Source organism: Pristiophorus japonicus, chromosome 4 (genome assembly GCF_044704955.1).
Source record: "Pristiophorus japonicus isolate sPriJap1 chromosome 4, sPriJap1.hap1, whole genome shotgun sequence".
In the NCBI taxonomy this organism is placed as follows: domain Eukaryota; kingdom Metazoa; phylum Chordata; class Chondrichthyes; family Pristiophoridae; genus Pristiophorus; species Pristiophorus japonicus.
This window is the reverse complement of record NC_091980.1, coordinates 24,673,895-24,697,233: the sequence shown is the minus strand read 5'-3', so window position 1 is coordinate 24,697,233 and position 23,339 is coordinate 24,673,895. Positions and strand designations below refer to the sequence as shown.

General features: G+C 45.9%; 1 protein-coding gene across 1 annotated transcript in view; it reads right to left on the bottom strand.

Annotated features, from left to right (window-relative positions):
* The window catches only part of LOC139262019 (uncharacterized), a 99,463-nt gene extending 79,082 nt beyond the window's left edge, over nt 1-20,381 (bottom strand). The window contains exons 1-4 of the mRNA XM_070877183.1: nt 20,052-20,381; nt 11,496-11,765; nt 9,741-10,094; nt 9,393-9,662 (exon numbers count right to left, since the gene is read on the bottom strand). Of these exons, the coding sequence (XP_070733284.1) occupies nt 9,393-9,662; nt 9,741-10,094; nt 11,496-11,532 (661 nt within the window). The 5' untranslated portion in view covers nt 11,533-11,765; nt 20,052-20,381. The remainder of the gene's footprint in view (nt 1-9,392; nt 9,663-9,740; nt 10,095-11,495; nt 11,766-20,051) is intronic.
* Between the last annotated feature and the right edge of the window lie 2,958 nt (nt 20,382-23,339).

Below are 23,339 nucleotides of genomic sequence, written 5' to 3'. Positions count from 1 at the left end.
CGGAGGAAATCTTCACTTCCATCTTAGTTCTTTGCCCCAAATCAGCACTCTCCGCATCACACCCCTTGTGCCAGAGTCCTGCCACGGTCGCCATTTTGTAAGGGCTGGTCTCTATGAGGGGGTCAGGTTCCCTTCTGACCAACTTGAGCGGTTCGAATCGCTCCCACTCCCATGGGTTCTAGACTCTGGATTTATTTGGGGGTGTGACAAAGTGCAAAGGACACTCGTTTGATGCAAAAGAACTTTGATTTTATTACAGTCAAGAAATTATAAACTTAGAATTACTCGAATAATAAAGTACAATGTCAAACTTATTTAAACGTATTAAAGAAAAATACCTTACACACTCAGAGGGTTTTAAATAGCTTAGAATGACTAATAGAGAACAACACATTACATTCAAAGGGGGTTACAGTAGAATTACACCTCCCACCTCCCAATACCTAATTCTAGCTAGGTTGGACTCCAGGGCAGGCAGGGACTATGCTTACTAATCCGTTTTGACATTTAGCGGTAGATCACGGTTTTGGGGTTCCCTGGATGCGGTAGGGTCTGCTTGCCATACCCCGAAAGTCGGAGAAGACTTCTTGCCTCGCAATCTTCAGTTGGGTTGAGTCCGCTGATGCAGTAAGACGTATTTTGGATCTGTGAGGTAAGTACCCATTTCCTTTGGCTAAAAATAGGTTTCTACAGTAATTTAGGAAATGTTTTACCCGTTGGTAGGTCAGGATTCGATTGTAGAGTGAAAACTTTTGATTCTTCGTTTTTTTTTCCATTGGAGTTTTATTTCGAGTTTGGTCAATTGCGTTGGTTTTCCGTTGGTACCACGTTGGTTGTGGTCGGTGGCTGCCACGATGGTGATGTTCTTCCTTCCTCAGGACTTCAGGACTTTGAGGCTGGAGAAGTTAGTTTACAACTGTCATGTTGGTTTCTCTCCTTGTCTTGATGACATCAGCTTGGTCTCGGTTGTATGGCAAAGTGTGTCATACCTTCTGCTAAACATGGGGGCCAGTTATACGGTTTGAGTGGTTCTAATCTTGGCGCCAAATCAGTTCAGAATTATTTGTTTAAATTTGGTGGGCTTGAATCTTCTTTGTAATATTTTTGGCGGGCTCATTAAAAGTTAATATGTTTTGGGTGGGTTGATGTTGATGTGGGCTGATGGAAATATTAGCTTGCTAATCGCAATGTTCTTTTGTGCTTAGTTTTCTCTGCATACAGGCTGGATTGTGCCTCTTTGTGATATATATACTGAAATGGTTTTCGAGATTCAGATTGATGGTTGGCTATCTCTTATTTTGTAATGTTAATTTCTCTTGTGGAGAATGATTCTCGAATACCCATTTCTCCAGACAAGTTAATTTGTCCCAACACTCAGACAATTCCAATAATCAAGTTGTCTCCTGTTCGTTCTTTGAGCCTGCCCACAGCCTTGAATTTGTCTTTTAAAATCCAAAATTCAATTAAAGTTCATAGTTTCTTCCATAAACACTTTAGGATTTCAAACTTTTCAGTAGATAATCCCAATTTAAATTTCCTTTCGAATGAGCCCAAACACTGGTGGGGGTTCTTGTGAATTTTGCATCCTTTCAGCTCCCTGCTCCTACACTCAAATCCCATAGCTATGAAGGCCAACATACCATTTGCCTTTTTCACCGCCTGCTGTACCTGCATGCCAACTTTCAATGACTGATGAACCATGACATCCAGGTCTCGTTGCACCTCCCCTTTGCCTAATCTGCCACCATTCAGAAAATATTCTGCCTTCGTGTTTTTGCCCCCAATGTGGATAACCTCACATTTATCCACATTATACTGCATTTGCCATGCATGTTTCCACATCACCTAACCTGTCCAAGTCACCCTGCAGCCTTTTAGCGTCCTCCTCACAGTTCACACTGCCACCCAGTTTATTGTCATCTGCAAACTTGGAGATTTTATACTCAATTCCTTCAATTAAATCATTAATGTATATTGTAAAGAGCTGGATCCCAGCACTGAGCCCTGCGGCACCCCATTCGTCACTGCTTGCCATTCTGAAAAGGACCCGTTTATCCCGACTCTCTGTGCCCTATCTGCCAACCAGTTCTCTATCCAGATCAGTACATTACCCCCAATACCATGTTCTTTAATTTTGGACAACAATCTCTTGTGTGGGACCTTGTCAAAAGCCTTTTAAAAGTCCAAATACACCACATCCACTGGTTTTCCCTTGACCACTCTACCAGTTACATCCTCAAAAAATACTTGAAGATTTGTCAAGCAGGATTTCCCATTCATAAATCCATGCTGACTTGGACCAATCCCGTCACTGCTTTTCAAATGTGTTTTTATTTCATCTTTAATAATTGATTCCAACATTTTCCCCACTACTGATCTCAGGCTAACCGTTCTATAATTACCCATTTTCTCTCTCCCTCCTTTCTTAAAAAGTGGTGCAATATTAACTACCCTCCAGTCCATAGGAACTGATCCAGATTCGATAGACTGTTAGAAAATGATCACCAATGCATCTACTATTTCTAGTACTCTGGGATGCACACTATCAGGCCCCAGGGATTTATCGGCCTTCAATCCCATCAATTTCCCAAACACAATTTCCAGCCTAATAAGGATTTTCTTCATTTCCTCCTTCTCACTAGAACCTTGGTCCCCTAGTATTTCCGGAAGGTTATTTGTGTCTTCCTTCGTGAAGACAGAACCAAAGTATTTGTTTAACAGGTCCACCATTTCTTTGTTCCCCATGAAAAATTCACCTGAATCTGACTGCAACGGACCTACATTTGTTTTCACTCATCTTTTTCTGTTCACATATCTACAGAAGCTTTTGCAGTGATTTTTTATGTTCCCAGCAAACTTCCTCTCATATGCTATTTTCCCCCTCCTAATTAAACCCTTTGTGCTCCTCTGCTCAATTCTAAATTTCTCCCAGTCCTCAGGTTTGCTGCTTTTTCTTGCCAATTTACATGCCTCTTCCTTGGATTTAACACTTTCCTTAATTTCCCTTGTTAGCCATGGTTGAGCCACCTTCCCCATTTTATTTTTACTCCAGACAGGGATATATAATTGTTGAAGTTCATCCATGTGATGTTTAAATGTTTGCCATTGCCGATCCACCATCAACCCTTTAAGTATCACTCGCCAGTTTATTCTAGCCAATTCACTTCTCATACCATCGAAATTACCTTTCCTTAAGTTCAGGACCTGAGTCTCTGAATTAACTGTGTCACTCTCCATCTTAATAAAGAATTTTACCATATTATGGTCACTCTTCTCCAAGGGGCCTCGCACAACAAGATTACTAATTAGTCCTTTCTCATTACACATCATCCAGTCTAGGATGGCCAGCCCTCTAGTTGGTTCCTCGACATATTGGTCTGGAAAACCATCCCTAATACACTCCAGGAAATGCTCCTCCACCGCATTGCTACCAGTTTGGTTAGCCCAATCAATATATAGATTAAAGTCGCCCATGATAACTGTTGTATCTTTATTGCACACATCCCTAATTTCTTGTTTGACGCTGTCCCCAACCTCACTACTATTGTTTGATGGTGTGCACACAACTCCCACTAGCGTTTTCTGCCATTTGCTATTTCGTAGTTCCACCCATACCAATTCCACGTCCTCCAGGCTAATGTCCTTCCTTACTATTGCATTAATTTCCACTTTAACCGGCAATGCCATCCCACCTCCTTTTCTTTTCTGTCTATCCTTCCTAAATGTTGAATACCCCTGGACATTGAGTTCCCAGCCTTGGTCACCCTGGAGCCATGTCTCCGTGATGCCAAGTACATCATATCCGTTAACTACTATCTGCATAGTTAATTTGTCCACCTTATTCCGAGTACTCCTCGCATTGAGGCACAGAGCCTTCAGGCTTGTCTTTTTAACACATTATGCCCCTATAGAATTTTGCTGTAATGCGGCCCTGTTTGCTTTTTGCCTTGGGTTTCACTGCCCTCCACTTTTACTTTTTTTCTTTCTAACTTTTGCTTCTGACCCCATTCTACTTCCCTCTGTCTCCCTGCATAGGTTTCCCATCCCCCTGCCATATTAGTTTAACCCCTCTCCAACAGCACGAGCAAACACTCCCCCGAGGACATTGGTTCCGGTCCTGCCCAGGTGCAGACTGTCCGGTTTGTACTGGTCTTACCTCCCCCAGAACCGGTTCCAATGTCCTAGGTATTTGAATCCCTCCCTTCTGCACCACTCCTCAAGCCACATCCTCATCTGAGCTATCCTGCGATTTGTACTCTGACTAGCACGTGGCACTGGTAGCAATCCTGAGATTACTACTTTCGAGGTCCTACTTTTTAATTTAGCTCCTAGCTCCCTAGATTCGTCTTGTAGGACCTCATTCCTATATCGTTGGTACCTATATGCACCACGACAACTGGCTGTTCACCCTCCGTCTTCAAAATGTCCTGCATCCGCTGCGAGACATCCTTGACCCTTGCACCACAGAGGCTCGGTTGCGGCCGCAGAAACATCTATCTATTCCACTTACAATAGAATCACCTACCACTAAAGCTCTCCCACTCTTTTTCCTGCCCTCCTGTGCAGCAGAGCCACCCATGGTGCAATGAACTTGGCTGCTGCTGCTCTCCCCTGATGAGTCATTCCCCTCAACAGTACCCAAAACGGTGTATCTGTTTTGCAGGGGGATGACCGCAGGGGACCCCTGCACTACCTTCCTTTCACTGTTCTTCCTATTGGTCAACCACCCCCTATCTGGCTGTGTACCCTTTGCATTCGGTGTGGCCAACTCACTAAACATGCTATTCACGACATCCTCAACATCGCGAATGCTCCAGAGTAAATCCACCTGCAGCTCCAGTGTCACAATGCGGTCTGTCAGGTGCTGCAGGCGGATGCACTTCCCGCACATGTAGTTGTCAGGGACATTGGAAGCTTCCCTGACTTCCCACATAGCACAGGAGGAGCATAACATGTTCCCGATCTCTCTTGCCATGAATAAACCCTTCGATTAACTTAATTTGACAACAACAATGCTAAAAGGTTACTTACTGATAAAGAAAAGAAAAAGAAAAACTACTCACTAATCATCAACTAATCACTTACCCCCTTGGCTGTGACGTCACCCTTCTATTTCTTTCTACATTCTTTTTTGCCTTCTCTCCCTGCTGCAGCTGGACTCCCTGGACACCCGCTCCGCCTCCTTCTGGACGACGAACTCCTGTCGACTGATGGGCCTCTTGTCGGGCTCCCCGAACACCCGCTCTGCCTCCTCCTCAATGACGAACTCTCGCTGACTGATGGGCCAATTTTGCTAGTTTTGGCAATGGTATAACGCCATACTTAGCAGATAATGGCTGGTTTTTTTAAGTATCATTTTTCTGCTGTCACTCAGGGTCAAACCCACTCATAACACCATTTTTGCCCGTTTTTTGTGAGTTTCGCCAATAAGACTTTTTTAAGGATGGCGTTAAGGACCACTTTTTAAAACCTTGCCTTACCAAGTTGGAGTCCGATCGAAAGCGGAGTTAACTGGGTGGTCCTCAGCCATTACCATGGAGCTTAGGATTGATTTGTTGTGATGATCTGTATTTATTATGTTCCTATTGAATGTAGTGATGCAATATTATCTTTGGTTTACTTCATTATAAAAGAAAGTTATTTTAGTTTTTGGACTTAATATTGACTGTGATAAAACACTGACACTTCAAAATCATTCTGTATGTAGCTGATGGCATCAGTTGTGCTATGTCGTTGTGTTGATACAGTTTAATCCTTCCTATACCAATTCACATCTCAACAGGGACTGAAGGCAACTGATTCCTCTGGCGGTTTGGCCGGGGATAGGGGCGGGTGCAGTGGGCCATTTAGCCCGGGATAGGGGCAGGTGCAGTGGGCTATTTGGCCAGGGATAGGGGCGGGTGCAGTGGGCCATTTGGCCAGGGATAGGGGCAGATGCGGTGGACCATTTGGCCTGGGATAGGGGCGGGTGTAATGGGCCATTTGGCCAGGGATAGGGGCAGATGCGGTGGACCATTTGGCCTGGGATAGGGGCAGGTGCGGTGGGCTATTTGACCCGGGTTAGGGGCAGGTGCAATGGGCCATTTGGCCAGGGATAGGGGCAGGTGCGGTGGGCCGTTTGGCTAGGGATCGGGATGGGTGCGGTGGGCTATTTGACCCGGGTTAGGGGCGGGTGTAATGGGCCATTTGGCCAGGGATAGGGGCAGGTGCGGTGGGCCAATTGGCCAGGGATAGGGAGGACTGCAGTGGACCATTTGGCCAGAGATAGGGGCGGGTGTGGTGGACCATTTGGCTAGGGATCGGGATGGGTGCGGTGGGCCATTTGTCCAGGGAAAGGGGCGGGTGCGGCGGACAATTTGGTCAAGGATAGGGGCGGGTGCGGTGGGCCGTTTGGCCAGGGAAAGGGGCAGGTGCGGTGGGCTATTTGACCAGTGATAGGGGCAGGTGCAGTAGGCTATTTGACCAGTGATAGGGGCAGGTGTGGTGGGCCATTTGGCCAAGATAAGGGCTGGTGTGGTGGACTATTTGGTCAGGGATAGGGGCAGGTTTGGCGGGCCATTTGCGAGTCGTTGACAGAGTCTGGGGGCTCGGATGGGGAGTTCACATTTCAGCATCAAAACACTTCCAGGGCAGGTACAGCACGGGTTAGCTACAGAGTGAAACTCCATCTACAAAATTAAATAAAAGCAGCCCTTAGCCCACATTTCCTTCTGCCCATGCCCAGGAACCGGAGAGAGACAGCTCATTCACTCCCATTGTGCCTCGCGTTACCGTGGAAACCTAAAGGCTTGGGCATGCGCAGAACGGGTGTCATTTTTATGCCGAAAAAAATGAGCTCCATTCTAAAAAAACAGCTATTTCTGCGCTACTCTAAAATGAAAAATAATTTTGGCGAAACTTCGGCCTTATTTTTTGGCGTTATTTCGGACTAAAAAGACGGCTGTTTATCGGAAATAACGCCACAAACAGCAATGTGGAATTTTGGGCCCTGAGTCTGTTTATGTAACCAGGGCAAAGGAAAGATCCAGAACTTTAAGTGGACTTTCTTACCCTCCATTTCATGAGGATCACATTCTGGACCATTTCCTGACATCGCCCTGTGACCAAATATCCCGAACACTCCAGGGTCAGGCTGGCCCACTACAAACTCTCCTCCTCCACCACATACCATCTCTCCAGACCTCCCTTCCCACAGCCTCCATTGTGATCATTGATAACTAATGCTTGGGGACAGAAATTGGTCTTTTGGTGGGAACGATATTTCTTCAGCATTTTTCACCAAAAAAACCACGAATCACACCGCCATTTTTTAAAGACTTAAAATTGGCAAAATAATTCGCTCAGCGGTAAAAATTGCTGTTGCACGAGGATTCATGGCAGAAACCGCGATCCTCGCCAAATTTAGTCTGAGGCTGATTACTGCTAAAAAAAACAGGCCCTCAGAGGGAGAAAAACACAAATAAAAAAAAAATCACAAAAAACAATAAAATAAAAAATCACAAAACATTCACAAGACTCTTCACTAAGTAATCACTGCAAAAAAAATTGAAAATATCAACTTTAACTTATCTTTTTTGCAGATCTTCATACTTAACCCTGTTTCTGGAACTGCAACGCAGGCTTTTCTCGAGTGCTTTTTTCACCCAGAATACGGGTGCACCGAACAGCCAATTTTAAGCCATAGAGTGTTTTTTTGTCTCGCACGACGGCATTATTCCAAAACTGCCGGCATGCAAGATTTTGGTCAATTTACCTGATCACATTTCTCCGCCAAAAACAGCGAAATATCACCGAAAAAATGGGCGCAAGGCTAGCCTATTTCCAGCCCAAAGAGTTCATGGATGTTTTGGTCGAAAATCAAGGCAGCCTCTGGCTCCTCTGCTCCCTCCTACCCCCCATCTTACACACTGTTTAGTGATCTTAGGAGTAGATGAGGAAGACGCTTGCTGATCACCCAAGGGTTGCTAAGGTAAGTCAGCTCACAATTTGCCTCCTTTTACAATCTTATCTTCCAACACAGGCTAACAGCACTTCATTGCAAGCTTGATGGCACACTAAGGTGGGAAAATGCACAGCTCTCTGGCAACTGTTCACCCACTTTCCAAATACACAGAAACACTGTGCAACCGAGCATGCTGCCAACACAAGATATCTGCATACTGCGTGTTTACAGACTCACAAACGGTGGAAGTTAGGCTTGGCTCTAGGGTGGCATTGCCTCTGCTTTTCCCAATTCCAGAAAATGTCTCTTCTATATCTGCTTACAGAAGGCTGCACAAGTGAACTGATTTGGACCTGAAGGGGACCTCCCAACCAATGCTCACTGACTGTGAGAGCAAATGCGATAATTCTACACTCCCAGTGTAATGAATTTTGACAGCGAAATGGGGAAGAAAATGTTTTCTTTTCAAATCCACTCCAAAGTTAATCCCCATGAATGCCCTTGATCATTTTTCCCCTTCCCACACTGTGCCTGTGGAGTTCCCAAAGAGGTAATTTACATATATTATAATGAGGGCCAGTGGATTTGCAGCCTCGAGTTTCCTGCTTTTGCACTCACAATGCACTTGGCCTAAGTTAGAATTTTTGAATTTTGTTTATTTAATTTTGATTTAACTTTGACAGCACCTCCCAAACCTGCGACCTCTACCACCAAGAATACAAGGTCAGCAGGTGCTTGGAAATGTTACCACCTCCAAGTTCCCCTCCAAGTCACACACCACTGTGACTTGGAAATCTATCGCCGTTCCTTCATCGTCACTGGGTCAATATCCTGGAACTCCCGCCCTGACAGCACTGTGGGAATACCATCACCACACGGACTGCAGCGATTCAAGAAGGCGGCTCACCATCATCTTCACAAGGGCAATTAGGATTGAACAATAAATGCTGGCCTTGCCAGTGATGGCCACATCCTGTGAATGAATTTTTAAAAAGTGAAGTGACACAGATGTTTCCAGGATCAGTGGAGACAGACAGAGAAGAAGAGTTTCTCTGATCCTGAAGAGTGGAGACTTTCAATTGCAATGTTTGCAGCTGGGAATTATTTGTTGCTGTGATTTTTTGGGTATTCTGTCTCGGCATTCTGATTGATTCTGGTTCTGAAAACGAAACAAACGGCTTCTGCAGCACTTTGTTGTCACAAAAAAATGGTGTCAGTGTCTCAGTGAGTTTACCAAGAGCGTAGTTGAGACACACAGACCAGGAAAGTTCCAAGCTCGATCCCAGGCTGTGCTGAGTTATCTCGGGGTCGATTTCCTGAGGCTCTACATCACTGTAGAGCCTCACACACAGGATATAAAGGAGGGGTTACTCCTGGCAACAAGAACAATAACTGACAAGAATTTTCTAGCGAGATTATATGATTAAAGAACAAACCCTGAGTCACTTACCACTGGGCTCCAGATAGTACGGGACTAAAACCTGGGGCCGGTTTTGATAAAACAAAGCACATATCCAGTTCCCTCTGTCTCTGTCAGCTTTCTGAAGAATCAGTCTCAGTGATTTCTCTTCCCCATTCCGTCCATTCAATATTTTCTCTGCAACAGATTTGCCATCACTATTGATCCAAACAAGTCTCATTGATTCAGTGACATCAGAGACAGAGCAGGTCAGGGTAACGGTGCCTCCCTCAGTCACTGCATCAGATGGTTCAGCTGTGACTGTGGAAACAGGAAAATCATTTAGATTTTAAACAAAGACTTTATCATTGAAAACAGTGGCAACATTCTGTCTCTTACCTTTAACTGTGATTAGTTTAATCGTCACATAATTATGTGATCCTAGAGAACATGTGTAAGCTCCTGCATCGTCAAACAGTACAGGGACAATCCTCACATTGAACTTATCACCATTATAATATTCCACTGTGGGCACCAGTCGACTCCCAAAGTAGGTCTTGTTTACATCGATAGGCTTAGATTTTGAAGCAGATGCTATTTTTTCCTTCTGATTTTGAAGATGATGTGACCTCCAGGTCCATGCAGCAGTGTTATTAGTGCCACCGTAATAATCATAATAAGCATTGCAATTCAGGTGGAGTTCACTGTGATCTGTGCCTGACCGATAAAGTATGTAACCCTTGCGATATAAATCTGCAATAGAGACAGAGAACAGCGTGTTAGAATTTTACAATTGCTGAGGTGCGGAGAAAAGCCAGAATAATTACCGGCCACAATTATAGAAAAATACTTGTATTTTCATCATCATGACTTCATTTGATTGAGTTTCTAAGGGCAGTGTCCTAGGTCCAACCATTTTAGCTTCTTTATCAATGATTGTCCTTCCATCATAAGGTCATTAGTGGGAATGTTCTCTGGTGATTGCACAGTGTTCAGTTCCACTCGCAACTCCTCAGATAATGAATCAGTCTGTACCACATGCAGCAAGACCGAGGCAACATTCAAGCTTGGGCTGATAAATTGTAAGTAACATTTGCACCACATTGGTGCCAATCAATGACTATCTCTGACAAGAGAGAGTCTAACCACCTCCCCTTAACATTCAATGACATTAGCATCATCGATTCTCCCACCATCAATACCCTGGGGGTCAGCATTGACCAGAAACTGGAACAGCCACATAAATACCATGGTTGCAAGAGCAGATCACAGGCTAGGTATTCTGCAGCGAGTGAACACTGAGTAGATATTCTGTGCTGGACTTTAATGCTGTGCCCTTGCAGTGAGTAAAGTGAACCATATTTAGAAAATAATTGTCTCTGTGTTTTGGTAAATGTTGAGCTGTTTGAGAATGTTTCTGTCCACCTTCAACCATTTAGCTATTTATTGTCTGATCCATCAACACCTGGTTGTTGATATTTGCCCACTGTGTAGCAATGTTCTATTTACACCAATGTTCCAAAGAGAAAATAAGGTCGCAGTCTGTAGTGAAAGCATATGTTGTCTCTGTGCTCCCTGTAACAGTGTGTAACAGTGTTATTTCAATAACTATTTAATATCTACTATAAGGTAGTTCTGGACTTACCCTGATCCACAGCAATAGTTTTGATGCTGTTTTAATAACAGAATACTTTTTCTACACTTCACACAAATACAAATTCTTATCTTCTGCTCCAAAGTGCCAGTCTCAGCTTTTCCCCTCTTCCTCCCCCAAAGCCCCACTCCCAGCCTGTCATTTCCCTCTGCCCACCATCTCTCCTCTACATTCCCATCATTTCCATCCTTCCCTCTCCCGTTCATGGCCATTGATTCCCTGCCCTTCCCTCTTCCCTTAGTCCTGCTCCCAGCTCAATGTTTATTTGAAGCCGAGAGTATGCAGCAGCTGGAATCACTTCAAATAGCAGCAGAACTGGGTTAGAAGTGGCATTGAGGGGAGAGAGGCCAGTTTTTTGTTCAATGCTGATATGTGCACCAGGCCCCCACATGCTGACTGTAAGCAGGAAGTGCTGATGGTTGACATGTATGACTCCACTTTATATGTAATAGTTTTATATTAGTAACTCTTAATATCTACTGTGAGGTAACTGCACTTACATTGGGACACAGTAAAAGCTGCTTTTCCAGTGCGCATAATGGATCCATTTTCCTGCACTTCACATGCATACAACTCCTGATCCTCCACTGCAACATGTCTGACTATCAGATAGACTGTGTTATTTAGTCGGATCTGATCAGTGTTCCTCCTGTTCTGCTGAGATGAGTCCCTCTGTTTCCATTGAAGACTGACTGTATCTGAGAGTTTGGAGATGGAACAGCTGAGTGTAACGTCACTGCCCACCACAGCTCTCTGTGGACTTGATTCAACTGTGAAAAACAGATCAATAAGATTTTGTGTAGGTCGTGGCATGTGCACAAAATCCACATCAAAAGTCGTTACCTGTCCCTGAAGTTATTTAAATGAGTTGGCTCTCAAACTGTACTTGAGCAGGGTTCCAATCTTTGAGCGTCCATGAGGAATGGAATTTCAGGAGAAGCTTGTTCTAAAAATGCCCACCCTGACTTTCAGTCTCACCTAGAACATGGCAAGTAAGAATCAAATCGTCAACTGGAACTTTATTTTAAATGCCAGGCCAGAAAACTGGTGGCTTAGTGAGTTGCAATGACTGGTGAGGCATAACGGTACCCCCCAGAATGGTGCTGACTGTGAATGGAATGGCTTGGGCATTGTAGGAATGCTTTATGGTGTTCGGTTGGGGTGGTGCCAACTTGGCACATCATGTGGCAGCCAGGGTACAAAGCATCAAGTGAAGTAAATCTGGCCACAGTGAGGCCATCCCTGACCTCCCGGGCAGAAATGTGGTCAGGTGCTGATGGCCTGAGTCCTGTGCAGCATCCTGTGATTGCAGTGAAGATTATTGGTGCTGCTGGATTTATGAATTCATCTCTTGGGGTGTTGAAGCAAGTCATCCTCATTCGAGGGATTGCCTATGATGATGATGAAGAAGATAATGCTGCTGGTGTGTCTGGTGATGCTGGTGTGCCTGGTGATGCTGGTGTGTCTGGTGATGTTGGTGTGTCTGGTGATGCTGGTGTGTCTGGTGATGCTGGTGTGTCTGGTGATGCTGGTGTGTCTGGTGATGCTGGCGTGTGTGGTGATGCTGGTGTGTCTGGTGATGCTGGTGTGCCTGGTGATGCTGGTGTGTCTGGTGATGTTGGTGTGTCTGGTGATGCTGGTGTGTCTGGTGATGTTGGTGTGTCTGGTGATGCTGGTGTGTCTGGTGATGCTGGTGTGTCTGGTGATGTTGGTGTGTCTGGTGATGCTGGTGTGTCTGGTGATGCTGGTGTGTCTGGTGATGTTGGTGTGTCTGGTGATGCTGGTGTGTCTGGTGATGCTGGTGTGTCTGGTGATGCTGGTGTGTCTGGTGATGCTGGCGTGTGTGGTGATGCTGGTGTGTCTGGTGATGCTGGTGTGCCTGGTGATGCTGGTGTGTCTGGTGATGTTGGTGTGTCTGGTGATGCTGGTGTGTCTGGTGATGCTGGTGTGCCTGGTGATGCTGGTGTGCCTGGTGATGCTGGCGTGTGTGGTGATGCTGGTGTGCCTCGTGATACTGGTGTGTCTGGTGATGCTCGTGTGTCTGGTGATGCTGGTGTGCCTGGTGATGCTGGCGTGTGTGGTGATGCTGGTGTGTCTGGTGATGCTGGTGTGCCTGGTGATGCTGGTGTGTCTGGTGATGCTGGTGTGCCTGGTGATGCTGGCGTGTGTGGTGATGCTGGTGTGCCTGGTGATGCTGGTGTGTCTGGTGATGCTGGTGTGTCTGGTGATGCTGGTGTGCCTGGTGATGCTGGCGTGTGTGTTGATGCTGGCGTGTCTGGTGATGCTGGTGTGTCTGGTGATGCTGGTGTGCCTGGTGATGCTGGTGTGTCTGGTGATGCTGGCATGTGTGGTGATGCTGGTGTGTCTGGTGATGCTGGTGTGTCTGGTGATGCTGGTGTGCCTGGTGATGTTGGTGTGTCTGGTGATGCTGGTGTGTCTGGTGATGCTGGTGTGTCTGGTGATGCTGGTGTGCCTGGTGATGCTGGTGTGTCTGGTGATGCTGGTGTGTCTGGTGATGCTGGCGTGTCTGGTGATGCTGGTGTGCCTGGTGATGCTGGTGTGTCTGGTGATGCTGGTGTGTCTGGTGATGCTGGTGTGTCTGATGATGCTGGTGTGCCTGGTGATGCTGGTGTGCCTGGTGATGCTGGCGTGTGTGGTGATGCTGGTGTGCCTGGTGATGCTGGTGTGTCTGGTGATGCTGGTGTGCCTGGTGATGCTGGTGTGCCTGGTGATGCTGGCGTGTGTGGTGATGCTGGTGTGTCTGGTGATGCTGGTGTGCCTGGTGATGCTGGTGTGTCTGGTGATGCTGGTGTGTCTGGTGATGCTGGTGTGCCTGGTGATGCTGGTGTGCCTGGTGATGCTGGTGATGCTGGTGATGCTGGTGTGTCTGGTGATGCTGGTGTGTCTGGTGATGCTGGTGTGTCTGGTGATGCTGGTATGTCTGGTGATGCTGGTGTGTCTGGTGATGCTGGTGTGTCTGGTGATGCTGGTGTGTCTGGTGATGCTGGTATGTCTGGTGATGCTGGGGTTGGGACTGATCGTGGTGGGATTCTGAGGACCAAGGTGAGAGAGTTTCAAGGGTACCCATGCTGATGGAATAGATGGAGGTGAAGTATAGATGTCAAAAGCGATCTGTCAATGGTGGCAAAGGTAATGAGGTCAGACTGAATGGAGGCTTGTGTTAAGATGTGAAACATCGTGAATCTGTAGTGGAAATGCAGTTTAGGGAAGCTAGTGGTTAAGGGAACATTTCTCAATCAGCTGGGAGCTGTGACTTGACACTTGAAGCTGTCAACTCATCATCTGATTCAATGGCCACTGACCTCCCGCCTCAGCTTCACAGACAAGGTCTGGGCACAGCGGGAAATCGGTGGGCAACCTGTCGAAACCCAAAATGCTGGGAAAAAACCCATTGATCAGTGGCTGTAAACAAGCCACTGCTGATTTTAATTGCCTCGCTCTCCACCACATTGACAAAACTGGCATTTGGGAAAGGCGTGTGGCGGCGGGTTCACAGCAGGGTCCCGAACCGCTGAGGATGAAAACCATGTTCCCATCCTACCCGCCACCGATCATGCCTGCTGACCCTGGCAATAACCAGCCCTTTATTTCCAATGCAAGGCCAAATAAATGATGGCATCCCTTAGCTGCTGGCACCCAACACACTGATGCCCGACCCATTGGCATTTCCTGTATACCACGCATTATGTATCATTAGTGCAACTAAAAATGTAAATGAGTTGACTTTCTATTATGGCCAACTCATTCTGGTGCATTTTGGCCAACACCTCAGGAACAATGGTCCATATTTTTGCCACTACAACATTTCAGGATTGGATTATATTTTGTTGCAAATTCATTTGACAGTGACTTTAGCCTCATTCAGATGTGAAACACATTAACCAACCAGGAAGTGCAGCAACATCCTGGTTGGCACAAACTAAAGATTTTGATGTATTTATGCTAAAGGTTTTTGCTATGTCTTGAATAAAGAGTCAGACTAGATACTGAAAGATCAAAGTAAATGTGACCGTAGTCCTTTATTACAGATCTCAGAGTGCAACTCCAGCCTGTGAGATCTCCTTATATACAGGTGCTCCCAAAGGATTGTCGGATCCCTTGGGACTCCAGGGGATAAGCCCTCTGGTGGTTAGACATGGTATTTACAGGTTTACATACATAATAACACTCCCCCCGTTCCCCCCCACCAAAGTCAGTAGTGTAACTATTTAAAATGTGAGTCGATCTGGGGCCTTCCTTTCCCTGGTTAATCGTCTCGGTGCAAATGCTGGTTCTGGTGAGTCTTTTGCTGGACCCTCGCTGGGCTGTTACGCAGCTGTCCTTGCTGGGCTGCTGGGGTGGTGAGTCCTGCTGGGTTGCTGAGGGTGATGGGTTCTGCCTTGTGGTCAACCACTGGGTCGGTTGCCACTTGTGTGTGTATTGGAGGGTCAAAAAAGGTAGAGTCTATTGTGGGTTATTCTGGATAGTCCGGAAATCTGAGTTTGGTTTGGTCCAAATGTTTCCTGCAGGTGAGTCCATTTGAGAGTTTGACCACAAACACCCTACTCCCCTCTTTGGCCAAAACAGTGCCAGGAAGCCACTTGGGACCTTGTCCATCGTTCAAATACAGGATCTTTTTATCTCAATTTCACGTGACACATTTGCGCGATCATGATATGTATTCTGTTGAAGCCGCCTGCTCTCTACCTGTTCGTGTCGATCAGGGTGGACTAACGAGAGCCGTCTTGAGTGCCCTTTTCATGAACAGCTCAGCGGAAGGGACGCCAGTGAGCGAGTGGCGTCTCATGCAATAACTAAGCAGGACTCGGGATAACTGAGTCTGTAGTGAGACTTTAGTTACCCTTTTCAATTGATTGTTTGAACTGTTCATTCTGCCTGACCATTGGACGCTGGTTTAAACGGGGCAGATGTGATATGTTTGATCCCATTGCGGGTCATAAACTCCTTGAACTCGGCACTGGTAGAGCCCTGCTCATTGTCACTTACAAGGACATCGGGCAGACCGTGCATGGCAAACATGGCTCATAAGCTTTCAATGGTGGCAGCGGACGTGCTTGCCGACATTATCACACATTCAATCCATTTGGAGTACGCATCTACAATCACTAAGAACATTTTTCCCAAGAATGGTCCTGCATAGTCGACATGGACCCTGGACCACGGTTTGGAGGGCCAGGACCTTAAACATAGTGGTGCCTCTCTGGGTGCATTGCTTAACTGTGAACATGTATTACATTTGTACACGCAGGACTCTAAGTCTGCATCGATACCGGGCCACCACACGTAAAATCTGGCAATCGCTTTCACCATAACGATGCCTGGTTGGGTGCTGTGGAGATCACTAACGAAGGTGTTCCTGCCCTTTTTTTGCACCACTACCCAATTACCCCACAGGAGGCAGTCTGCCTGTATAGACATTTCATCTCTACGCCGCTGATATGGCTTTATTTCTTCTTGCATCTTTAACGGGACACTAGACCAACTCCCGTGAAGCACACAGTTTATTACTAAGGACAGTAGGGGCTCCTGGCTCGTAAAAGTTCTAATCTGTCAGGCGGTAACAGGTGATTGCTCACTCTCGAATGCTTCCATTACCATAACTAAATCTGCAGCCTGTGTCATCCCCACCCCGGTGGTGGGCATTAGCAGCCGACTGAGAGCATCAGCACAGTTTTCTGTGCCTGGCCTGTGGCAGATAGCATCGTTGTATGCAGACAACGTGAGCACCCATCTCTGGATGCGGGCCGATGCATTCATGTTTATCCCCTTGCTTTCAGAAAAGAGGGATATAAGCGGCTTATGGTAGGTTTCCAATTCAAATTTGAGCCCGACCAGATATTGATGCATTTTCTTTACCCTGTAAACACACGCTAAAGCTTCTTTTTCGATCATACTGTAGGCCCTCTCAGTCTTAGACAGACTTCTGGATGCATAAGCAACCAGTTTCAATTTCCTCAATTCATTAGCTTGTTGCAATACACAACCAACCCCGTATGATGACGCATCACATGCTAGTACCAAACGCTTACATGGATCGTGAAGCACAAGCAATTTGTTTGAACACAACAGCTTCCTAGCTTTCTCAAAGGCATTCTCTTGGCTTTTACCCCATGCCCATTCATCTCCTTTACGCAGTAATGAATGCAGGGGTTCAAACAATGTGCTAAGACCCGGTAAGAAGTTACCAAAATAGTTCAGGAGTCCTAGAAACGACCCCAGCTCCGTCACGTTCTGTGGTCTCGTTGTGTTCTTGATTTCCTCCGTCTTTGAATCAGTGAGCCTGAAGCTGTCCACCACGATTCTTCTCCCCAGGAACTCCACTTCAGACGCCAGGAAAATGCACTTTGAGCATTTTAGCCTGAGCCCCACATGATTAAGCCGACTAAGAACCTCCTCCAGCTTCTGCAGGTGCTCGATGGTGTCCCGACCTGTAACCAAGATGTCATCCTGGAAGACCACGGTGCGCGGGACAGACTTCAGCAAGCTTTCCATGTTGCTCTGGAATATCGCCACGGCCGATCGAATCGCAAACGGGCATTTGTTGTAAATGAAGAGACCTTTATGCATGTTGCTGCAGGTTAGGCCTTTCGATGATTCCTCCAGCTCCTGCGTCATGTAGGCCGAGGTCAAATCCAGCTTTGTGAACATTTTCTCTCCCGCCAGCATCGCAAATAGGTCGTCTGCCTTTGATAGCGGGTATTGTCACTGGTGGCGATAAACGCCTGGGCTATCGCTTTGGCTTTACTCAAGGTTGCGGTCACTACAGTCAAAAGTTTGCGAAGGATTACTTCATGGCCAGTGCCAAGTACAAAGAATTCCCTGAACATGTGCTCCACGTGTCCTTCCAATTCGCAATGTCCTGCAAGGCGCCTTAGCTCAGCGACGTAGTTCGCCACTTCCTGGCCTTCAGACCTCTTGTACCTCGCCATCAGCATGCTTTCCTTCGGGTTAAGATGCTCCCGGACCAGTGTGCATAACTCATCATGCAACTTGTCTGTGGGTTTCACTGGAGCGTGCAGATTTTTCATGAGGACATATGTTGGTGCCCCGCAAACGGTCAGGAGGATTGCCCTTCGTTTAGCAGCGTTCGCTTCTTCTTCCAGCTCGTTGGCCACAACGTATTGGTCGAATCATCCTCCAAAGTTTCCCATTCATCTCCCTCCGGAAATTTCTCCACGATGCCCATGGGTCTCTACATTGTTGTGGTGGGGTTCGTCATCTGTATCTCGTCGCCAGTTGTTATGTTTTGAATAAAGAGTCAGACTAGCTACTGCAAGCTCAAAGTAAGGTGTGACCATAATCCTTTATTACAGATCTCAGAATGCCTTTCCAGCCCGTGAGGCCTCCTTAAGTACCTGTGCTCCCAAGGGTTGTGGGATCACTTGGGACTCCAGGGGATAAGCCCTCTGGTGGTTAGACATGGTATTTACAGGTTTACATAACATAACAGTTTTAAAATCATTTTGAGTTGAACCATTGGCTGAAATTTGAATTTGGAGGTAGGTAGAGAGTATGGGGGATGAATTTACTGGCAGTGCCCGATTAACATTTTGAATCTCTGTTCCCTGCTCACAGCCAGCCAGAAGAAGAGGCTGTCGAACGTGTAGGCCTGCGGCACCAGGCTGCAGAGAGGAGGGAGGAATTAGTGGAGGCATCGGAGACCGGGGGCAGTCAGAAAGTCAGAGAGGCTATTGGAGAACGGAAGAGGATATGAAGGCTGGAGGTGGGGTCGGGGGGGAAGTCAGACGACCAGAGCCTGGACTGGATACCGGAGGAGCGACAGAAGGCCGGAGGGGAGGTCGGAAGGTTGAAGGTGGGCTCGGAGGCCTCATGCAGGGATTGTTGATGGCCTCGGGAAGAGATGTTTGGGGGGAGATCGGAAGTGCCGGGGAAGTGTCCGATCGGGGGTGGTTGGTGAGGCAGAAACGCTGCATCCAACAAGTGAGTGGAAAGGCACTTACCTCCTGCATCCAGGATTCCTCGTCACTCTTTTGCTGGCGGATTCCCCGAGGCCTGGGTAATCCCCCCATTCACAATGGTGGATCACTATGAGGCACCCAACCTCATTATCATATTTAAAGTGCCAACCCACCTCCTGCAAACGATTTTTAAAAAATGTATTCATTCAAGTGATGTGGACGTCGCTGCCATGGTTAGCATTTATTGCCCATTCTTAATTGCCCTCAAGTAAGTGGTGGTGAGCCAAACTTCTTGAATACAACTGAGAAGCTTGCTCAGCCATTACAGAGGGCAGTTAAAAGGATGGTGGGATTTGAACTCTTGTCTCAGGATCATGAGTCCAGGACTCTGGATTACTAGTCCAGTAACATAACCATTATGCCACTGTATCCAGTTGGCTGCCTATCCCCCACCCCATCGCCATTAAAACTGGAAGTGAGCAGGTTGGAGGAGGATTGGGGCCGGAATTCAGATATTTAACTCTGTAAACTCCCAGCCGACCCAAACCCACTTGTTTTAAAATTTCCCACCAGCATATCTATATTTCTCTTCCATATAACACCCTGCTTTCCTGGAGTTGTTAAATCATTGGTTTATTTACACTAAAGAATACTAAAGAGCACAAGTTCCACGGGGACACTCGACATCCTCTGCAATCTCCATCAAGTGACACATCTAACAGGTTCACTGGACAGCAATCAGGAGCCGTGATACTGGCCAATCATATACCTGTCTCACAGTGCTGAGGCCTATTACTACAAGTGACCTATTGGTATAGTAACAGAATTCAGAACACCTTACAGAGTGTGCACCAGTGTACAGACCATAATACTCTCTGAGGGGCAGATTCCTCGGTTTGCTATTTGAAGTAGAATTATCGAAACATTTTTACTCATGTTTACCATTTCAGGAGAAACAATGAACAAAATCTTTCCCCTGGTTGTTTTAATGAGAGCTGCTCTCTGAACTGGGTGATCTAAATCTCACATGATCCTGGCAATCTCTCATCATTACATATGAAATTATTTATGGAGAATCGTTTTAATTAACCTTTTTCTAAATTTTGTCCCACTCACCTTTGATCCCAAATATTTCATATTGTTTCAAGATTGTATTACTCGGCTGTGTTTGAGTCAAGATAAACGATCCCGCAAATTTAAATGTGGGATTTCTAATTCTCAGATTAATGGTACCACCAGGATCCTGTCCTAACAAGTCTCTGTATGGAAAGTGATCGCTCCATTTTGCGGCCCACCAGCCCGAACTCCATTTCTGTAAAGTAACCAACCGCTGGAATTCTTGTCCTGAGTGTGGTTTCCATTTCCAGACAACAGGGCCATCCCCAGGATTGTCTGGTCCTTTTAATTGAAATTCATCATTCTTATCCAAAAAGTAAATATGATTTGCATTTCCTGTTAGAAAGAGGAACAATGTAAGCATTTTCATGTCAAAACACAATTCCTTAAATCCATGTTTGTAATTATTTATATAGTTAATTTATTTACAGTCATATTTTTATATTTAACTGATCATGTTTCCTTCACTGAAGTCATTATTATAGAGAAAAACATTCAGTGTATGTATTACTAGAGTTATCTGAACAGACGTCATCACAGATGTTTCTATCAAAATATAAAGAGAGGACATGGTTAATTCCAGATTTCAGGAAATAAGTCTCCTTGCGACTCCTGGTCTACAGGGGGCATTATCAGGTTGGACAGGAGCTTGCGGGAGTCAAATTGGGGCAGGATACGGTTATAAAAACATAGAAATCCACAGAGCAGGAGACCATTTCGCCCTGTAATATTGTGTAATATATATAGCCCCATCTGGTGGACTCCTATGGCACTGCTTAGTTTCAAAAATTGCACAATATTTATTTTGTAAATGTGCCAAAGTTGTTTATAATAAAGAAAGGAACAGGTCAACTGACTGGAGTTATGGAGCGTTCTGCCATCTTAAGGTTGTGTGTGTGTTTGTGAGTTGTATTAAAGATATAATAATGGCGATGAAGATGGAATAAAGCAGATAACAAGCTGCAATTTTTGTTGGTGGAGGATTCAGCTAACCAACAGACAGACTTTGAAAGCTTCTCTGTTTTGATTAACAGCTACAAATCCAAGGTAACTACAAGCACACTTGTCCGAACTGCCAGAGTCCAGATGGTCGCCCCTATGGAAATAATAGAGCATTTGGGGGAGTTTCCACGCAACTGTGAAAGTTTCAGAGCGTATGTGGAGCGGCTAGAAATGTTTTTCACTGCAAATAATATCATCGAAGTCTCCAATGATGAAAACCATAACCAGGTGGTGTTAGAACGAAAAAGGGCTATTTTCTTAAGTGAAGCAGGGCCCGAGGTGCTTGAAACCCTGAAAAATGTGCTTGTGCCTTTCAAGCCAAAGGACACAACTCTTAAGCAGACAGCACTACAGTCCTGAGCCCCTGGAAATTGCTGAAAGTTATCATTTCGGAATACAAGATCAGTTAACCAAAGAAAATAACAGTGAGTACATTGTAGCATTAAAAAAGCTATCTATTCACTGTAATTTTGGAAACTTTCAAGACCGAGCATTGCGTGACCACTTTGTTTGTGGGAAGAAAAATGATGTGATCAGAAGAAAGTTATTGACAACTCCTAACTTGACTTTTGATTTAGCTTGTCAGACAGCTATATCAATGGACATGGCCAATCAATATTACTGATTTCATACTATTTCCAGTCATCAGACAACCGAGGTTAATCGCCTGCAGATTAAAAGTAAAAGGCAATTGGGCCCCAAGGTCTCAGAAATTGGCAATGGTAACAGAGCATTGAAGTCCTGCTATCGGTGTCTGGGGCAACACATTGATCAAAGTTGTCCATTTGTGAAAGCTGGATGTTTTATCTGCGAAGGCATGCCGACTGAAGGGTAAACCAGCTTTCAAAGCTATAAGTAAAAATCCCCAGAGGCTACATAGCATGGAAGAAAAAGAACATGACGAGGAGGTTTTAGAGCTACACATTATCAGGAGCACAAGTTAACTAATAGTGATTCGAAAAGTATCATCGTCCACATAGCTGTTTCAGGAACCAAGATGCCCATTGAAATCGACACTGGTGCATACGTGACTGTAGTACTGGAGCTGCTATACCTTGACAAATTGCGTGATTTGCCAATGGAGAAATCCAAGATAGAGCTGTGAGGCTACTCAGGAGAGAACATTCCTGTGGAGGTCGTATCACCGTACCGGTGAAATACAAGGATCAATTTCAGAGCTTGCCTCTATTAGTAGTGGCAGGAGACAAGCCTGCCTTACTCGGAAAAAATTGGTTGGGGGTCACTGAAGCTGGATTGGAATGAGATTTTTCATGTTGAAATGAGAAGGGAAACGTCGTGTGTGAGTTCTGCTGCACAGGACTCAGATGAGGACCTCGATGGGAAGGTGCTCACAAGAAGAGTGATGGTATGCATTTTGAGATGATATGTGCAATGGCAAGGTTGCCCAAGAGCCTCTCGGCCACGTAAGGAATGTGGAGGAGTCCAACATTGCACAGAGCTCTGCACACCCCATGCAGTCCATAATTTCCTTCTGTAGATGTTGGTGGACTCTCAGAGAGATCATGTGGATCCAGATGTCAAGACGCATGTCATGGGTGATGTGGCACATTCCATTGCAGCACAGACGGAAGCTGTTATGTATATAAACTTTACCAGTGTGTAAGACTTGCCACCGGTGGCGCACATGTGGGAGACTCAAGGGTCATCTTTACATCCCAGGCAAGCAGGTATAAAAGGCAGTCTACCATGCGGCTTACTCACTCTGGAGTTACATTAAAGAGACCAAGGTCACAACAGTTTGAGCTTGCAGTCTTGTGGAGTTATCCTGAACATAATAATTGGCGACGCGTAACAGATCACGAACTTTCATGTGGTTATAGCTGTCATTGGTATTCTTGAGAGATTTGTTGAGAGTGATGATTGGGAAGCTTTCATTGCGGGTCTTGACCAATACTTTGCGGCCAATGAGCTGGATATGGAAGAGACCGTGGTCAAGCGCAGAGCGATTCTCCTCACCACTTGTGGGTCCACGATATATGGCCTCATCAAAAATCTGCTAGCACTGACAAAACCAATGGGGAAGACATATGCAGAGATGTGCACGCTGTTTTGGGAACACCTCAAGCCGAATGAGAGCATCTTAATGGCCAGGTATGCACCATTGCTCCGAGGGCCAAGATGTGGTGAGCTATGTCGCCGACCTAAGACACCTTGTGGGACCGTGCGTATTTGCTGGATTTTTGGGGGAAATGTTGCGGAACTTTTTCGTGCTTGGAATCAGCCACGAGGCCATTCTTCGCAAACTGCTGTCTGCCGAATCACTAG